Source organism: Peromyscus leucopus, chromosome 19, assembly GCF_004664715.2.
Source record: "Peromyscus leucopus breed LL Stock chromosome 19, UCI_PerLeu_2.1, whole genome shotgun sequence".
In the NCBI taxonomy this organism is placed as follows: Eukaryota; Metazoa; Chordata; class Mammalia; order Rodentia; family Cricetidae; genus Peromyscus; species Peromyscus leucopus.
This window is the reverse complement of record NC_051079.1, coordinates 78,914,606-78,929,101: the sequence shown is the minus strand read 5'-3', so window position 1 is coordinate 78,929,101 and position 14,496 is coordinate 78,914,606. Positions and strand designations below refer to the sequence as shown.

Genomic DNA, 14,496 nt, shown 5'->3' with positions numbered 1-14,496 from the left:
TCTATTCTGGGGGCTCAGGTGACATCTGGCTCTAAGAACGGATGAGTAGAAGGAAGCAATACTTCCTGTGGGGGTAAGTAACAGACCCTGAGGGACCTGCGTGAATCCACTGAGGGATAGAGATCTCAGCTAGCACTGCACTCACTGTGTATCAGAGCATCGTTGGTTTGCTCTCATTCAGCGTTAAGGACCTGAGGCTGTGGCCCCTGAGCCTGACTCCTTTTGTGGGAGTCCTCATTGTATAATGGGTGCTGGCTGGTCTGTGCCAACCTGGGCCCCATGCCATACCAACAACCACCATTCTCTCTTAGAAACTGGCCTATGCCATCACACCCGAGAAAGACCGCCAGCTAGTGGACAGAGGGGAGGTGCGCCAGTTCACGGTGAGTCTGACACCCTGTTCAACCCTCAGGGAGGGGATTCAGAGAGACTTGACTAGTATCCTCTAACTGCTCTAACACCTGTAGGACTCACAGCTGCTCTAGCAGCCCCAGAAGGCCAGGAAGCTGTGTACAGAAAAGCACTTGCCACACCAGCAGATCTTTGATGCTATCTAGGGCCACCCAGAAGCCTGAGTGGTGGACAGGGCAGTAGAAGTTGTTCGTGGAGATGAGCAGCCAGGGTGACATTGGCAGGGATGCCTACATGAAGGGAAGAGCCCTGCAGGACAAATGCGAGGGTCCCTGGGATCTATGCCCTCCATTCTTGGAGAGATGACAAGAAAAGGACCATGAGATAGAGGGCCTGAAGTAACTCAGGAAGCAGGGCCAGAAGGGCTGGGGCTCACAAGGAAAGGCTCATGAAAGCTTGGAGTTAGTCAGGTGTCCATCAGGGTACCTGAGGGCAGGGAGGCTAAACTGAGAAAGAGAAGAGTCAGGCCTGGTCAGGTGTCCGTGGAGAAAGCAGGCAGGCCGGGGAGGCACCAATGAAAGAGAAGGATCCTCAGACCCCTGGGTTCACTTCTGCCCTCTCTGAGAGTCAGGTGAGTTCTTGTGTCCCACAGGCGGGTGACATGTACTGTGAGTTGCATGTGCAGAGGCTGTCCCCTCGCACAATGCTCTGATGGTGAGTGTAGCTGCACCTGGTATCTTTGGCTTTTGTAAAACCATCCCTTTCGCTTCCTCAGTGGCCCGAAGACTTGGGTATCTTTTTCAACACTAACATAAGCCTCAAGTTTCACCCTGATGATTGGATGAGGTCGACTGAGCCACTCACATACAGGGGAGCTTCATCTTGATACCTTTAGTTGTTTGTCCTGTTTTGTTTTTATTTTCCTCCTTGTTGCCTTCTCGGTTGAGCTTTTTGCTTTTTCTTACTCCACTCATCTGTTTCCAGATGTTTCTTGCTTGGAACCTGCGTGTTTTAATTCTTTAAATAGTTATCTTTGAGGGTAGCACATAGTTCCCTCAAAGTCCAAAGTTAATATCTCAACTCACCCTTTGAATATCAGTTCCGACAACTTAACCCTGCTACTGGTTACCAAGTCATTGTCTTAGGTTCCATGACCGTCATCCTTTTAGCCCACGAGTTAGACATTGCTGCTGTGGGTTTACTGTGTTACTGCTTTGTGCGAACCATAACCTGGGGTTCATGAGTTCTTGCTGTTCGTGACTTCACAGCATTTTCCGTGTGTGTTTTTCCTTCCTGGATCATTTTCTGGGTTCTCAAAAACAGATCCTTGAGACATCTCCTTAATGAGCTCTCACAACCAACTCCCCACCTTCAGGTGTCTATGATCCTTTCACTTTGCCTGTGTCCCTGAAAGCTCACAGCCCCCCAGTCCTAAGGGCCCTTCACAGCTGTGCTTTAAAACCCCCCCTTTACTCTTCTATTTTGTCCCTGGACTCTAGAGTACGTGCCTGGGTCCTTTGGGATGCCTATCCACACTTGGATGCTTTCATATTTGGATTTCAGGGGCGCAGTTGCACAGTGGCTCTGGTCACTGGACTGTACATTATCTGCTCACTCTCTGCATTTTTCTCTGTACCCTTTGGATGCTTTCTGATGTATCTCCCTGCCCATGCTTCTGTGCCTACTGAATCACTGGGAACTTCCTCTGCCTTTATTGATCCATCCACTTGTTTTAAAATTAGTCAGTGTTTTTCTGGAATGTGTAATCTTATGTGAGCCTGTGCAGAAGGCTTACTCTCCTGCCTGTTACAGTTTCTTCTTTGAGGTTTGTTTGGGGTCCTTTTGTATCTTCCATGTCTCCTCTTAACTTTTTGAACAAACACAGTGAGATTATCTGAGATTTGAACTTTTCCGTTAGTTGGGGTTCAGTGTCAGGCTTTGCTCACTAGAGCTTTTTTAAATTTTGCTTTTTGTTTCTGGTAAAGTTTAATCAGAGCCAAGGCATGTGCCTTTTTCTTATTGCATCCTGGATATTTTTCTTAACATCTGTGTGTGCATGTTGGGGTGGGAGTCAGTGCATGCATATGTAGGTGTGCATGCCTGTGGAGGCTGGAAAAACACCCTAGGGTATTCTGGTGTCATCCTCAGGACCAAGCCTGACATTTCCACAGATTCCTGGGGTGAACACAGCAAAGCAAGCACTTACCTATTGAGCCCTCTCCCAGACCCCTATATATTGGATATTTTGTTTTGCTTTTGTTTTTATTTTATATAGAATTTTACTATGTAACTCTGGCTGGTCTGTAACTTGTTATACAGACCAGGCTGGTCTGTAACTTGTTATACAGACCAGGCTGGTCTTGAACTCACAGAGATACACCTGCTTCAGCTTTCTGAGTGCTGATATTAGAGGAATATGTCACCACACCTAACTGAATATTTTCAATACCTTTAAATATTCTTGGAGCTCCTTGGATCTTTGGAGGTGTGCGTTTTAAGACTTGTTGGGTGGGTCCCAAGAAGCATTGGCATAGATCTGTCTCTCAGCCATCTCGCAGGCTTGAGTAAGGGTTTCCAATACACTGCAGGGGCAGGCACTGATCCAGCCCCACAGGTCCCAGGCCAGTTCCCTTACCCTGTCCCGAGGTTCCTCTGGCGTCACACTTGCTGCTCAGGACTCAGCCCATCTCTGTAGGTATTCTTTGCTGCTCTGTCCAGCAAGCTCCAGCCACGTAGGTCCTTCACATTCCAGGGAGTTTTCTGGGCTCTGACTGCACTCTGAAATCCAGAGACCCTCCAGGCAGCAAGCAGTCTGGGTGGCTGCCTCATTCATTCTACCTGAGGTATCATTTAACCATGGCCATCAGATGTCCAGTGTCTTGCAAACCCCATGGATACCTGTGGTGTTCAACTGAAGCTATTTCAGATGGTAAATTCAGTCTTGTCATTCCCCTTTGGTCAGAAATCTGAGTGTAGCTCTGGTCCATCCATCTTGCCTTCTCAGTAATATTCCGTTATGTCAACAGCCCATAATTTAGCCCTGTCTCTCTAACCATATCCACTGCTCTAGTAGCTACCATTTGAGCCTCATTTGCTCCATCTCTGGATTCACACATGTCAGTCACTTTTTCTAGTATCCGGCACATAACCATTGTGCCAGCTGCAACATCTCCTGTCCTGGACCCTGAACTCTAGGCTCTAGGTTCTGGGTTCTAGTTCTTGATGATCCTTGTTCGAGCTCAGTGTTCCTGGTTTTTAAAATATAAGTCACCCTGTGCCCTCCTTTCTCTGACTATCACCTAATTGCCTGCTTCTGTTGGTGACAGGGACAGAGGGGGTCGGGCTGTCCCCAAATCTGCTGCACTTGGGCAGAATTCTGGGTTCTGGCCCTTCTCTGTGTACCTCCAGCCAGAATTCTGTTTCTTTTCTGGGCCCCATGCCACAGTTGGCCAGTGCCTGTGCGGGCCTAACCTGCAGACTGCCTTAGGCTCTGCCCACCTCAGGCCATGCTGTGGCATGTTCAGACCAGGACTGAAGAGCCATTTGAGAGGAAACCAAAAGATTGTCACCTGGCAGCAATGGCCATGGCCTCTCTCCTATCTCTGGTGCAGTGTATCAGACAACAGTCTTATGAGCCGTGTTGTGAAAACACTGAGCAGTCAGTGAGTGTCCACAAATGGCTCATGATCAGAAACAGGCTGAGCAGGCAACAGAACAGGAGGCTTCTGTTCTCAATCCCTGCACCATCCGCACCATCCGCCCATCCACCCCTCGCCACCCCCCCACCCCCATCCGCACCATCCGCACCATCCGCACCATCCGCACCATCCGCACCATCCGCACCATCCGCACCATCCATCAGCATCACCATCAGCACCATCAGCATCATCAGCACCATCCACGACGCCCCCTCCACTAGCACCTGGCCCATACCCAGCAAAACAGGCTTCGGAGTGCAGCACCCCCTGGAATGGACCCAACAGAGTTTCAGCGTGCAAGGAAGAAGGACACTACTGGGCCACTCCCAACTCAGTAGGAGGATAATATGGAGCCAGCCCTGGATATAAAGATGTCCTGCATATCTCACTTCAACTGCTGGTCACAAACATGCTGGCCAGTACTCTGGCCTTCTAAGCAACTGAGCTCTGCAGGCATGATTATTTATTGTTATGTTAGTTCTGTTTTATTTTTGCTTTACTCTGCTTTTTTTTCTTTTGTTGAGACAGAATCTTACTGTAGCCCAGGCTAACCTCAAACTCATAACAATCCTCCTGCTTCAGCCTCCTGAGTATTGTGATTACAGACATTAGCAACTGCACCTAGTTTCCATGTCTCTTCTTCATCAAGCAATTCAGTACTTATAAGTTTACCAGGCCATTGGCTCTTGGTGCCCCTCAAGAGTGGCATCCACCAGTGGTAAGCTCCCCATAGGGTAGTGGTGCCACCTGTTGAGTTGAGTCCATCTTGATTTCGTCACAGGGCCACTGGCCCATAAGTGACCATTGTAAGGTCTGCTCCTCACTTCTGAATAAACGATGCTTTCTTTCCAGCTGCGCCACTGGCTGCTGGTGTAAGGTGGAAGGGGACAGAAGCCAAGTGGGCCACCTCACAACAGCAGGACGAGAGCCACCAAAGGAAACCCAGGCATCAAGAAAGGAGGGCCGCGTCCACCCTTCCCCTTTGCTGTGTGGAAAAACAATCAAAGTGCGGGCTTCAGTGTTTGACTGTTCACACCTAATCCATGCTACAGAAGAGGCCTCTGTGTGTGGTTGTAAGAACACACATCTCTACACAGTGAGGTCAACTGTGTCCCTGTCCCTACTGGGTGGAAAATACTTGGCTGGTATCTGGTCCCTGCAAGGCTCACTCCCCCATCTGTGGTCACCCTGGAAGAACAGGTCTTACTGTCCCCTGCACTCTAGGAGAGGGACCTTGGTACCTGTATATACACTGTGCCAGAATCCTCGTGCTCACAGTAGCTGCCTAGACCCTTTCTTTTGCTCAAATTTACAGTGTCAAGTATCCTGTTTTTTCTGCTGTGTAGAAGGTAGAAAAGACGGTTTAACACATACCAAGTGCTTTCCTGGTGCTTGGCTCTGAGCAGACACTGTGACCTTAGTTAGCATCCTGATCATACATTACACACACACACACACACACACACACACACACACACACACACACAGGGTCTGTTCTGAGCCACGGAAGACAAGGGACTTGGTGCAAGTGGCCAGAGATTCTATGTTTTTTCCTTTATAGCTGAGATAAATAGACATGAAATAAGGTTGGGATACAACCCATACTCCTAGCCCCTGGGAGACCTGCTCAGCTGTGGTCACTTCAGTATGGAATTGAAGGCCACAGAGAAAGTGTGTTCCTCACAGTGTGTCCCAACCCCTGGACACCTGCTCTGCACAGGGTCCCAAAGAAAAAGATCATATCCTTGGCCTGGAGTCCTGCCTGATCTTTGGGGAAACACCCACTCTTAGGTTTGATTTCCCAGAGGCTCCCATCACATCAATGGACACTATCCATATTATAAATGGCTTTTTAAAATCATATGTATGTGTGAATCAAAATTATTCTCAAAATGCAAGGTTAGTTTGTTCAAATCTGTTTGCTGATGTCCCTGTTTTTGTTTACAAGAGTAATTAGCAATACCATAGGAAGAAGGTAGACCAAGAACCACCTTCCCACAGAATGCTGGCTTTAGCCCCTGGAGTGAAAAGTGGATGTCATGATTTTCCTTTGAATTAATAAATGAACTTTGGCCTGGCCTGTATCCCACAGAAATGGTACCACATGTCTGTCTGGGAGAGCCAAACGTAGGTGTTCTCTGCAAGCAGGCATTGGCATGAGGGATTAGAGTGTGCCCCCAGGTGGAAATGCAAGGCTACTGGCTTCAGGACTGCAGTATGTCTGAGAAGGATCAGGCTTACTGCCTCCTCTCTGAGGAATGGCTCCATGTAGATATCCAGGTGTTGTCAGCATCTGCTTTTTGTCTTCATAGTACCTTGTATGGGTCCTTACAAACAATAAAAGAAATATGTTGGAAACAGGCTCATCCTTGTTGCCATGTGTTTCTTGGCTGTTATCATGTACAGCATCCAGCTTACCTGCTCATAATGGGAAAGAGGGGTGGGTCCAGCTCCCCTAGAGAGAACTCTTCCATATAAATACCCCTCAGCATGTCTCCTACCTCACTTTACATCTCCCATGCACCTCCACACCTGCTTCTCCCAAACCTGGAGCAAGTTCATATGTGGGACTCTCTCATAGGTATGCTAAGTGTAGTAATGACCCTGCTCCAGGTCCATACCCCTGCAATGTGTGTGGCACTCACCTGCTCACTTCAGTAGGACACACTGTCTACCTGCCCACCTTCCTCTAGTCTTTCTCCAATCAGCATCCTGTCGGCTCCCTCCACATCCAGATTCTGTCCCCCGGCCCAACCACAACAGCTGTCTGAGATCTCCTTTCAGAGACAAATCCTGGGATCTTCTGAGTGGGCCTCTAGGTTCTATATCCTATTCTGTGAATGGAGGGATTCCTTGGACATTGAGAGACCAAGAAAATCTCCTTATGCTTGGTTTAGTGTGACTTGTAACAAGTTATGTAATCATCAACACCATGACAATACAATAGTCTCCCTATAACCCATGATAGAACAAACACTTCCATCTACATGACCTATGCCAGACCACTGCCCCCCCCCCAAAAAAATCAACCTCACTTCCTTCAGGTTTTGGTCCACTGAAAAGTTATGGGAATCAACTACCTTGACCCCAGATCCACATAGTGAGCAAAAGCCTCACTGCTGGGACCCACTGCCTGAATGCTGGCCATAGCAGCCTCAAGGGTGATAGATCAACTTCCTGTTTGATTGTGGTCACTGTTTATACTGCAAGCCACTCTGAAACTATTACAGCTGTGCTTGCTGAGGGATTTGGGGAGGGGTACACTAGCCAATGTCTGTGGCTCAGCACATACACAGGGCTGGAACTACTTCCCATCCCCCGCTTCCCAGCCTCCAGCTTTTGGCTGTTCACACTATGCCCTGCACAGCACAAGAGGAAAAGGCATGGGGGCTTAGTGGGAGCCAGAGCTCTCAGAGATGGGTGATACGGACAAGCACCTTGAGAAAACACAGGGAACCCTATGTAGATGATGCCTCAGGACTGGGGCATCCACTATACCAATCCCTGGAACCATTAGCTTCTCTGCCAAGCTTTACAGGCATCCAAACCTAGAAGGAGCTGTGAAGAACATCAGTGGCTGGAGATTGACTTGCCTAGTGCTCACTACAACACATGATTCAGAAAATGTCCTAAGGAGCAAGAGAGTGGAAGGTGTATGCTCTGAATATGTAAAGAGCTCTTACAAATGAATAAAATGGTGGTTCTTTGAGGAAAACAGACAAAAATCATGAAGGGATACCGAGTGATTCATCTTTAGTACTGAAGCAAACACCCAAGAAAACCTGCTTATAAAGAGAAAGGGGATGTTTTCGCTCACAGCTTTGGAGATTGCAGTCCATGACCGGTTGGTTGGTCCTATTGGCTCGGGGCAGCAGCAGCACAACCATCATGGCAACAATGAGTATCAAAATAGATCCATCATGGGATGGGACACGAAAGGGGGAAGAACAGGAGGTTAGAACAGGAACACTATCCCTTTCAAGAGCATTGCCTCTGACCTAACCCCCTCCACTAGCCTCTGCTTCCTAAAGGGTCAACCACTGTGGTGGTATCGTGTTACCCAAAATATTGTGCACGCTAATAAATTTATCTGGGGTCAGAAAACAGAACACCACTAGATACAGAGGCTAGAAAATGGTGGCACTCACACCTTTAATCCTAGCATTCCAGAGGCAGAAATCCCTCTGGATCTCTGTGAGTTCAAGGCCACATTGGAAACAGTCAGGCATGGTGACACAGGCCTTTAATGCCAAGAAGTGAGCCTTTAATCCCAGGGAGTGATGGCAGAAGGCAGAAAGATATATAAGGCGTGAAGACCAGGAACTAGAAGCATTTGGCCTGGTTAAGCTTTTAAGCTTTTGAGCAGCACAGTTCAGCTGAGAGGCATCCAGTCTGAGGAAACAGGATCAGCTGAGAAGTTGGCCAGGTGAGGTAGCTGTGGCTTGTTCTGCTTCTCTGATCTTCCAGCGTTCAACCCAATACCTGGCTCCAGGTTTGTTTTTATTAATAAGAACCTTTAAGATTCATATTACAAACCACCTCCTAACAATGTGAAACTAGAAACCAAGCCTTTAGGACAGAGGTGCATTTGGGTACAATCCAGATCCTAACTTCAGCAGATTCACTCCAAAGGAGGGTGGCTAAGTAGTCAGAATCCAGTGAAAGGGCTCAGACTCACTCGTTATCAAAGAACCACAAGGAAATCCTCACAGTCCTGAAACAGCTAAACCCTAAAAAGTCTGACACTGTGTGTAGGTGAGGACAGGGGCCAAGAGCACTGGTGCATTCTGGGTGAAAACATGCATCGGTGTGATGCCTTGAAGAGGGTGTGGCATCATCCAGCAAAGTCGACTTTCTAGTTGTAGGTACTGTTGGAGCCTCTCCCCACGTGTGGGATTTCCCTCACCCATCAGCTGTGACACCCCCCACACACTGTGGTGATGCTCCACTAGCCGACATTGTGACCTGGCCCCAGCACCTGCCTCAGGCCTAGCCTGTCACCAAGCCAGCAAACCTTATCTGACATCCCTTTGGCACCAGGGTGAGTTGAACTCCACCTGAATCCATGCTTGCTCCTAGCCCCTTCGTTTCCCTGTCCTATTTTCTTAACTCTTTCTAATTTTCTCACAAGAGCCCCACCATGGAGTGAGGGTGCAAGAATCTTGCTCAGGAATTCTCAGGAGTTCCAACCTCAGCTATGTGTCCACCTAAGGCTGCAATCTACCTCAGTGTGCCCACCAAGGGTCATGTGTCAAACCCAAGCCCTGTAGTTTATCCTTTTGTACCCACCAGAGGTCATGTGTTCATCTTGGGTGCACCAATGATGTGCCAGAGTCCACACTGACACACATGCACGAGTGTTTATAAACGTCCATACTGGGCACAGCTGGTGTTAAACAGATTCCTGCTTGGTGTGAGGAAGAACCTTTAGTTAATGACACTGACTTATGGGGTAGGGCTATAGGCTGAACTGCTGAATGGCTCCCACATGTCTGAAGAAGTCCTATTCCCTAATACATGAGAAAATGACTTTATAGATAGTTTATGGCATTTGTTGTATATGCGCACATGCATTCACATAAGCATACCATAGCATGCGTGTGGAGGTCAGAGAACAACTTGAAGAAGCTGATTCTCTCCTTATACCGTGAGAGTCTCAAGCATTGAACTCAGGCCACCAGGACTGAGTTCCACTTGCTGAGCCATCTTGCTGCCCTCAAAGGTGATTTAAGCAGAAGATAGAGGTACCACGGATGTTATTATGGATGGCCCTAAATCCAATGTGACTGGAGTCCTTATGAGGAAGGAGAAAGACCCCATGATAGAAACACGGGAAAGGATGTCATGGGACCAGAGAAGCAAAGAAGGGGCAGGAGCCTTCAAACCAAGTCACACCGGAGGCTGGAGACAATGTGGGGCATAACTTCCCCTGACCTTCAAAGCGCCCAGAGGAGCTGGCTCTCTGCATGCTGGGTAGTTTTGCACCTGTGTGGTTAATTCTGCACCTTCACAGTTGACTCAGCTGTAAATGGCACTGTGTACATAAGGGCTTGTGTCTGTGAGTTTTGGTAAATTCTAACTTTTCATAATGTTTTAACTGCCTCATACCTTTTTATTTTAATTTTTTATTTAAATTTTTTTCATTTTACATTCCAACCTCTAAACATGACTTTTTATTAATCCTTTGAGAGTTTCATATATGCATACAATTTGGAACATATTCATCTCATACTCCTTCCAGATTGAACCCAGCCCTACAACCCCTCCCAACTACTTGTCCTCTCTTTTTTTTTTTTTTAAATAACCTACTAGTTCTGGTTTGTGCTACCCATATACTCATGTTTATGGGGCCATCCACTGCAGTATCATAGACCTATCAGGATCCACACCCTTAAAGAAAACCGACTCTTCCTCCCTCAAGAGATATCAACTGTCAATAATTCCTCAGCTAGGAGTTGGGGCTCACCACCCTTTCACACATCCATGCTGGAATACTAATGGAGTTGGTCTTGTTCAGGCAACTACACAGTAAAATGCACTGCTGTGGATTTATGAGTGTAATAGTCCTGGCGAGTCCAGAATGCACTGTTTCACTCTGGTACTTCCCAGCCTCTGGTTCTTACCATCTTTATGCTCCCTCTTCCATGATGGTTCCTGAACCTTGGTGAGGGGCATAATATAGATGTCATATTTGTGGCTGAACATTCTTCAGACACTTACTCTGCACTTGGACCAGCTGTGAGTTTCTACATTAACAACTAATTAACTGCACAGAGACTTTTTTAAGGTCTAAAAGCTGTAGTTCTTTGTCTAGAGCTGAGACCCCACAAAATTCTCCCCCTTCCATGTTCGTATGTCCACTGATAATGTTATTGTTCCAGTCTTGTTTATGCAGCCATTTGTAGGAGAGGTTGTTTTGCAGAAGACTTCCTGGTATTCTGGCTCTCAGCGTCCTTCTGTCCCACTTTTCTGTGGCGTTCCCTGAGCCACGCCAACTGTGATGTGGATGTATACACTGGGGCTCCCCACAATTGGTTGATCTCTGCATTGGGTACAGTTGTTTTCTCTGATGGTCTCCATTTGTTGTAAAGAAAGGCTTCTTTGATGAGGGATAGTAGCTACACTTATCTGTGGGTATTAAGGATAAAATTTAGAATGTTAGTAAGGAATGGTGCTGGTCTAGCAAAGTGGCAGGGGTAGTAGATTCTTTTCTAAAGTTCATGACCTCACTATTGCAGGGAAGCTGGCTAGGTTTCCAGTGCCAGACATGATTTCCTTCCTGCTGAATAGACCTTAAGTCCAATTAGACAACTGCTGACTGCCACCAACATGTGAGTGATACCTCTTTTTTGTAATTATTTCATGTATATTTTGATATTATAATATAATTACATCATTTCCCACTTCCCTTTCCCACCTCCAAATCTTCCCATGTACTCCTCTTTGTTCTCAAAAGTGACACTTTTTGCACCTTTATTCATATCTTGTCATATTGGTCATTGTCATGGTTCATAGGTGTTACAGGTGGAAAAGGCTGTTCAATTGCTTCCCTCCCTTGGCAGGCTGCATAGTATTTTCTGGGACCACAGAAGCTGGACTGTAGGGCAGAATTTCTCAGGTCAGATCCAGCTTGAATCTTTTGAGTTGTGTGTTCCAAGTGTGTGATGTCTTCAGTAGTAGGAGCTACCCTCAACCACTAAAAGGGGTAACCAAGGGCTACATCTATAATCTATATTGTTTGAGAAGTTACTTGGATTATCCTAACCAATCCTTCAAAAGGAGGTTTATCATGCCTGGTACTGGGGTTTTTATTAGTCTGTGGTTCTTGGGGAGTATTATCAGCCCAACATCCGTGTGTGTGTGTGTGTGTGTGTGTGTGTGTGTGTGTGTGTGTGTGTGTGTGTAGTTTTAGGGTAAATATAAAATAATGATTCATTGAGGCTTTATGAAACAACCTTAGTGTTATTTGTCCCTTGCCCTGGCTTCTCCTTCTGTATTGATCCCCTTTACTCCTCCCCAGTTGAGACCACAACCATGAATCCATTTCTATGTCTCATCATTTATATTCTGCCATTTCCCTCCTAAGGCCTCCCACCTAGGGTCACTTTATTCAACTACTGACTGCTTGGAGAAGGAGCCTCTTTATTGGTTGTCCAATGCAGAGTGGTCAGCTTTGAAACCATTTAACACAAACAACAAAATCAGACACAGCATACATATGTGTGTGTGTGTGGGAGAATATAACCAATGAAAAAGAAGCTATCCACTTCACAATGCAGGTCATGAGAGGGATTCAAGGTAGGGTAACTGGGAGGGGTTGGGGAGTAAAAGAAGAGGGGATGTGATGTAATTCTATTTCAATTAAAATGTTTTTTTAAAAAAGAAAAATTTGAGAAACAAACAAAAAAGGGGTCTAAGGTTTTCACTAATCCATGGGCATAGAAATAGGAATTTAGAAGGAAAATTGATACTATGTCCATGTGGCAAAATGACATTTAGTAGATTCACCAATGGGGCCTATCAACTCCCCAAACATTAAGTTCATGGCCAGATTTAAAGAATCAGGCATGCACTTCATCCTGTGGAGTAGGCTGAAAGTCCAGTCAGAAAGTAATTGGTTACTGCCATTACACTGTGCCACTATTGAATTTATTGAGAGACTGCTGGTGACTTTCTTTCCCAGTACTATGAATGCTTAGCAGTAGAACAGAAATTTCCTGGTCAGCATCAACTTGATTTCTCCATGACCTGTGGCCAGTACTATGGTATCTTCAGCCGTAAGGTCTTACCAGCAATGGCTATAGCCTACATTGTTTTGGGTGTCTCCAGAACACTCCTGAACAGGAAGTTGAGGGGAGGAATCCCACAGCTAGCACTGGACTTTTATTGACAGCCTATCATGGTGCATATCTGGGAATAAATCACTTTACATCCAGCTAATGTACTTAGGATATCGTTCAATTTTTTTTCATTTTGTTATTATTTCTGACCTATGTAATTCTTTTTTAATTAATTGATTGATTTGTTTATTTTACCTCCTGGCCACAGTTTCTCCTCCCTCCTCTCCTTCTAGTCCCTTCCCACCACCACCCCCATCCTCACCCCTTAATCCACTCCTCTGTTTCTGTTCAGAAAAGGGCATATCTCCCATGGATATCAACAGAACATGGCATATCAAGTTGCAATAAGACTAAGCACCTCCCATGTATTAAGGACGGGCAAGATGACCCAGTATGAGTAGTAGGGTCCCAAAAGCTAGTAAAAGAGTCAGAGACAGCCCATGCTGTGGTGATATACTGTGTACCTAATAAAATTTGCCTGAAGATCAGAGAACAGAACAAGCCACTAGATTAAACATAGAGGTTAGGCAATGGTGGCACACACCTTTAATCCTAGCACTCGGGAGGCAAAGATCCATCTGGATCTCTGTGAGTTCAAAGCCACCCTGGACTACATGAGATTGAATCAGTGTAGGAGAGAAACAGAGCCAGGCAGTGGTGGCACACACCTTTAATCCCAGTACTTGGGAAGCACACATGCCTTTAATGGCTGGGTGGAGAAAGGTGTATAAGGCAGAGGAGACAGGAACTAAAGAATTTTTTCAGGCTGAGGAGTCCTAGAGGTGAGACGTGACAGTGGCTTGTTCCTTTGTCTCTCTGATCTTTCAGCATTTACCCCAATATCTGGGTCCCAGTTTTTTATTATAAGACCATTTAAGATTCATGTTACAGCTCCTACTGCTAGGAATCCCACAAGAGGACCAAACTACACAACTGTAACATATAGAGAGAGTGCCTAGGTCAGACCCACGCAGGCTCCTTGGTTGTCGGTTCAGTCTCTGTGAGCCCAGGTTAGTTGATTCTGTGGGTTTTCTTGTGGTGTCCTTGACCCCTCTGGCTCCTACAATCTTTTCTCCCCCTCTTCTGCAGGATTCCTCAGGCTCCACCTAATGTTTGTCTGTGGGTCTGCATCTGTTTCCCTCAGTTGCTGGATGAAGCCTCTCTAATGACAGTTGGGCTGGGCACCAATCTATGAGTATATCAGAATATCATTAGGCATCATTACATGGACGTTTTCCCCTCCAGTCATGTTTGGTTCTGTCACAGGTCTCTGGGTCATCCAACCTGTGGGTCTTGGCACTCCAGGCATTGTCAGGGGTTTCATGACTCTCCTGCCATGGGTTTTAGGCAAGACTGGTCATTTGTTGGCCACCCCCTCAATCTCTAGGCCACCCTTACCCCAGCACATCCCATAGGCAGGATACACTGTAAATCAAAGGTTATGTGGCTGGGTTGGTTTCCCATTCCCTTCACATGAAGTCTTGCCTCGTCCAGGAGATGGCCAGTTCAGGCTATGTATCTGCTACTGCTAGGAGTCTTAGTTGGAGTCATCCTTGTAGATTCCTGGGAGATTCCCTCATACCAGGTTTTTATCTGACCCTGAAACA

At 46.6% G+C, this 14,496-nt stretch overlaps 1 protein-coding gene and 1 long non-coding RNA gene across 3 annotated transcripts in view; one reads left to right on the top strand and one right to left on the bottom strand.

The window, feature by feature from the left end:
• Positions 1–6,270, top strand: part of Slc6a3 (solute carrier family 6 member 3) — a 39,253-nt gene extending 32,983 nt beyond the window's left edge. Inside the window, exons 14-15 of the mRNA XM_028873667.2 lie at positions 312–383; positions 4,902–6,270. Of these exons, the coding sequence (XP_028729500.1) occupies positions 312–383; positions 4,902–4,925 (96 nt within the window). The 3' untranslated portion in view covers positions 4,926–6,270. The remainder of the gene's footprint in view (positions 1–311; positions 384–4,901) is intronic.
• A 4,291-nt stretch (positions 6,271–10,561) lies between these two features.
• LOC119086299 overlaps positions 10,562–14,496 on the bottom strand; it is a 28,112-nt gene continuing 24,177 nt past the window's right edge. For both annotated transcript variants that reach the window (XR_005089559.1, XR_005089558.1), the window contains exon 5: positions 10,562–11,177. This is a non-coding gene — a long non-coding RNA (uncharacterized LOC119086299). The remainder of the gene's footprint in view (positions 11,178–14,496) is intronic.